Source organism: Arachis ipaensis, chromosome B05 (assembly GCF_000816755.2).
Source record: "Arachis ipaensis cultivar K30076 chromosome B05, Araip1.1, whole genome shotgun sequence".
Taxonomy (NCBI): Eukaryota; Viridiplantae; Streptophyta; class Magnoliopsida; order Fabales; family Fabaceae; genus Arachis; species Arachis ipaensis.
This window is the reverse complement of record NC_029789.2, coordinates 109,407,677-109,413,182: the sequence shown is the minus strand read 5'-3', so window position 1 is coordinate 109,413,182 and position 5,506 is coordinate 109,407,677. Positions and strand designations below refer to the sequence as shown.

At 40.1% G+C, this 5,506-nt stretch overlaps 1 protein-coding gene across 1 annotated transcript in view; it reads right to left on the bottom strand.

Moving 5' to 3' along the window:
* Positions 1-3,553, bottom strand: part of LOC107640841 — a 7,435-nt gene extending 3,882 nt beyond the window's left edge. Inside the window, exons 1-2 of the mRNA XM_016344343.1 lie at positions 3,515-3,553; positions 3,014-3,427 (exon numbers count right to left, since the gene is read on the bottom strand). Coding sequence (XP_016199829.1) covers positions 3,014-3,427; positions 3,515-3,553 — 453 coding nt within the window. The remainder of the gene's footprint in view (positions 1-3,013; positions 3,428-3,514) is intronic.

Genomic DNA, 5,506 nt, shown 5'->3' with positions numbered 1-5,506 from the left:
TTAGAGAAGGAATAAGCTTGAATTGAATAGAAAAACAATAGTACTTTGTATTAATTCATGAGGAACAGCAGAGATCCACACCTTAATCTATGGAGTGTAGAAACTCTACCATGGAAAATACATAAGTGATAAGGTCCAGGCATGGCCGAATGGCCAGCCCCCTAAACGTGATCAAAGGATCAAAAGATAATCCAAAGATGTAAATACAATAGTAAAAAGTCCTATTTATGCTAAACTAGTTACTAGGGTTTACAGAAATGAGTAAATGATGCAGAAATCTACTTTCGGGGCCCACTTGGTGTGTGCTTGGGCTGAGCATTGAGCTTTACACGTGTAGAGGCTTGTCTTGGTGTTGAACGCCAGTTTGTAACCTGTTTTTGCCCTTTAACTCCACTTTGCAACCTGTTTCTGGCGTTTAACTCTAGAATACAGCATGGAACTGGCGTTGAACGCCAGTTTGCATCGTCTAAACTCGAGCAAAGTATGGACTATTATATATTTCTGGAAAGCCCTGGATGCCTACTTTCCAACGCAATTGAGAGAGCACCATTTGGAGTTCTGTAGCGCCAGAAAATCCACTTTGAGTGCAGGGAGGTCAGAATCTAGCAGCATCTACAGTCCTTCTACAACCTCTGAATCTGATTTTTGCTCAAGTCCCTCAATTTCAGCCAGAAAATACATGAAATCATAGAAAAACATACAAACTCATAGTAAAGTCTAGAAATGTGATTTTTATTTAAAAACTAATAAAAATATATTAAAAACTAACTAAATTATACTGAAAACTATGTAAAAACAATGCCAAAAAGCGTATAAATTATCCGCTCATCAAGACACCTCGGTCAAAACAACCAATATTGGCACGACTCTAAAAGAAGACATAAAAGAAACACTCATACAGTTTTTACGAGATAACGTCGACCTCTTTGCATGGAAGGCTGCAGACATGCCAGGCATAGACCCCAAGTTAATGTGTCATAAGCTAGCAGTCTACCCTGGATCTCGGCCAGTACAACAGAGGCGTAGAAAGCTCGGACCCGAAAGATCCCAAGCTGTGGAAGAGCAGGTACAAGCTCTACTGGAGGCAGGATTCATAAGAGAAGTCAAGTACCTACTGTGGTTAGCTAATGTCGTCTTGGTGAAAAAAGCAAACGGGAAGTGGCGAATGTGCACCGACTACACAGATCTCAACAAAGCCTGCCCAAAAGACCCTTATCCACTCCCAAGCATCAACGATCTGGTAGATGCCTCCTCCGGATATAAATACCTCTCGTTTATGCATGCATATTCCGGATACAATTTGTTAGCTAATTGGTGAAAAAAGCAAACGGGAAGTGGCGAATGTGCACCGACTACACAGATCTCAACAAAGCCTGCCCAAAAGACCCTTATCCACTCCCAAGCATCAACGATCTGGTAGATGCCTCCTCCGGATATAAATAATAAATACCTCTAAGAACTAATAGAGGCCCGACGAAGGATATAGCTCAAAAATAGGATTTGAAAAGCTCAAAATGTACACACAAAACTACTAGTTTAACGCATAACGCACAAGTACAATATAAAAAAATATAAGAGTATAATAAAATAAGGATCTAGCCACGGTTTGTGGAGTTTAAACCGGCTAGCTATATACTGACCATACAGAATTCTTATAGTTAAAAATAGCTTACACAAGTTTTTCTCTCAAAATGAGCCTCTAGGAAAAAGTAAAATACAAAAGATGAGAGATAAATACAAAATAAGCAAAAAGACTCCAAAACAGATAGAGATCCTCCGCATAGGCGTCCCATTACTCACAGGATTCCTTTCAGAAGTGTACATGAACTGGTTATTTGCAACCATGTCAATGAGTTCTTGAGCTTCTGTAGGCGTTTAATCTACATGTTTAAACCAAGGTCAAATGTGGAAATTCCTGGGTGATAGCTTAGCTTAAAATCGCAGTCCTTTAGTAATTACATCCTAATATTATATTGAAATGCACTCCGAGATTTCCAACGTAGTGTTAACGTAGATCCTAACTGGTTCATAAGATTCAATTAACACGAGCACTTTGTGTCGACTTAGTCATCAGTAACACTATTTGCAAAACGAAGCTTCACCACTTCTCGAAGGTCGCATGCCCGCCGATTTCATTCTTCGTGTTCATAATTTGGGTCCTAAGGGAACTAACATATCAATGGCTGTGTCTAAGGATTGAATGCAATGTTGAAATGAGCTCAAGTTAATTGAAGGAATACCAAGCTTAAAGGAGAGTAAACAATTCCAAATGGCATTTATAAGAAGTCGAAAAGACATATTATGTTGTGATCAGACAAGGTTGGAAAAAATGAGAAAATGCACCTCAAAAGGAATTCTGAGTTAAGAATGCTTGGTAGGAAAAATGAGGCAACTTGAATAAAAAATATGTTTGCACTAATTTTAAAAGGATTAGGGGCATTTCAATAAAGGTGATTCAACCCAACAATACACCTTCAGGTTGACATCAAGGAGTACAAGGTTTATGTAAGGATATGTACAAACAAGGAGTAGGATTGGGCAAGGTTCAATTCATTCATCAAGAGGGATTTCCAAAATAAAGAACTCTAATGCAATTTACAAGGGAAAAGATAGATTTATTCACAAGAAAGTTTTGGTACTCTCATTCGTATAAAATCTCACACCGTCATTAAGATTATCGTGCTTCTACAGCGTTACTCTGATTCGTTAGTCTTTAAGAATTGGATCACTTGCCCATGCCAACCAAAACGTCCCTAAGTTTCGTCGGCTCTAGCGGCAATACTTTATGCAGCACAAGTACATTGGATTATAGGCCTGACGCTAAACCTAATACCCTTAGCTATAAGTTCACCACACTAAGTTACGAACAAGTGTTGGGTTACAACATCACACCATGAAGTTATAGCTTTGGCACCAATAACACGCTTACCTCTCATTGGTGTTGAAAATGCTTTTCACGCCCACGATCGTTGTTCTCCCCACGAGTATCTCTTGATGAAGCCATCATCTTTACATATTCCTCAATAACTCTCGCCTTATTCATAAGATCGGAGAAGATCCGAATCTCCAAAGTAGCCACAGCAGTCATAATATTATCCTTCAAGCTCCTTTGATACTTAATACACTTCCAACTTTCATAGGTTTTCGGGGCACCCTGACACACTCTAGAGAACCTACAAAGCTCCTCAAATCGGCTAGTATAGTCCGTTATAGACAAAGAACCTTGCTTCAGCTGCATAAGCTCCATCTTCTTCGCCTCCCTAGCAGATTCAGGAAAGTACTTCTTATAAAAAGCCATTTGGAATACATCCCAAGGGATATCGGCATTCTGAAGTTGTAGCAAGCGGCATTCTTCTTGCCACCACTGCTGAGCCTCTCCCGAAAGCTGATAAGCGGCAAACTCCACATATTGGTTATTCGGGACATGCTGTGCTTACAGCGCGTTCTCTATGGCTTGAAACCAATTGTTTGCTTCTTTAGGGTTGGTTGATCCTCTGAAACTTGGCGGACGAACCTTGAGAAAAGTAGCCAAGGTCATTAGAGCACCTCCCATATTATCGCCATTTTCCTAAGCATTATCATTCGTATTTCCTTCGCTATTCCCGTTTACATTTCCAGCTGATTGGCCTAACCTCTGCACGGCTTGCAGAGTCACAACAGTATTAGCTTCCATGGTGTTCGTAAGATTCGCTATTGTCGCCATAAATTCGGCATGGTTATCGGCCGGTTGCTCATTTCTACTCTCTCGTGAACGTGTACGACCTCGTCCGCGAGTGGCCATTAGGGTTCCTGTCTACACCAAACAATCAATATCAAGGAGATCAGTCTCAATATCAAAAGCCTAGTGCTTCAATTATCCCATAAAAGCAATCACAAATAAGCATGCTATGAAATAACAAGTAAATAACCTAAATAGCGTGAAAGAAAAATGACCCAGAGTATGCAATGAAGCACAATCGGTCCATCCCTCAGGCTCACGAGGATGAACTGCTCTGATACCACTAAATGTAACACCCTAATTATCCTAAGCTTTACCTCGCGTCGTAAAAAAAAGGTTAATCAGAGGTTATGACAAGTCTAAAGCTTATACATATAACATATAAAAAGAACTAATATAGTCTAGAGGCCCGACGAAGGATATAGCTCAAAAATAGGATTTGAAAAGCTCAAAATGTACACACAAAACTACTAGTTTAACGCACAAGAAAGAGATACAATATAAAAAAATATAAGAGTATAATAAAATAAGGATCTAGCCACGGTTTGTGGAGTTTAAACCGGCTAGCTATATACAGACCATACAGAATTCTTATAGTTAAAAATAGCTTACACAAGTTTTTCTCTCAAAATGAGCCTCTAGGCAAAAGTAAAATACAAAAGATGAGAGATAAATACAAAATAAGCAAAAAGACTCCAAAACAGATAGAGATCCTCCGCTCTGTGACCACCAAAGCAACTCACCGAGGTGGGTTGCGACCTGCATCCGAAAAATAACAACAAAAATATAGTATGAGAACCGGAGGTTCTCAGTATGGTAACAGTGCCTAGTGAAGTAAGATATATGACCCCGAGACGCTAGAGGCAATCATAGAACTTCATATCCATCACAAGATTCATCTTAAAGCATAACTAAAACAGTAGAGCATCAATTAAAACTAGAACATAATAAAAGGGGTAGTCTGTCTTAAAGGATTTTCTATGCTAACAGTTCTTCGCTGTCCCACAGCCTTCACCAACCTATCCTCCATGCGATCCCGTTGCCACCGCCTTTCGAACCTCCTCAATTCCAATAGAAAGCATAATTAATTACAATGCAAGTAAAACACATGTATAGACATATATGGCAAGTAATTCAAGTACGCAATTAGGCATGTTATACAATTAGGCAAGCAATTACAAGTCGGCAAAGCAAACAAACAGATAGAAGATGCATATGATGAATGCCTATCCTATTGGCCATGATATCACATTGTCGGTTCAACTGCCAACCCGACACATCCCCTCGGGATGTTGCCTTTCGGTCACGAATACAATGGGTACCCCCTAGGGATATCGTGCCCCGGCCCACGGTCCAGGGATATAGTGCCACACTCTTGTGATTCTGAAAGAATGCGAGCGGGATACCCTGCCACAGACCTCAGATCTCAACGTAAGCAGGACTAGGCACCGCCCTTATGCTGTCGCCGTAACATCGACAAAAGGGATCCAACCACCGTCCCTGCCAGGCACATAACATCTCATAATTTCTCAGCATAAATAGTAATTCAGTGGTTCTTAGAAAACATTTTTTTTTCAGTATATCATGGATCCATCATCCCATTCCGAGTCCTCGACTCATCTCAACTACTGTCAAATCAACACTTTCATTCCAAACTCATCAGTTCATCAGTTCTCAATCCATATACCATTCTTCCCTCTCACTCTTGTGAACTCATCCTCAGCACACCAGAAACCTAAGCCTCTGTTCTCTAACTTTTCAAAATAATACCAAATTAAATCTCTTAGG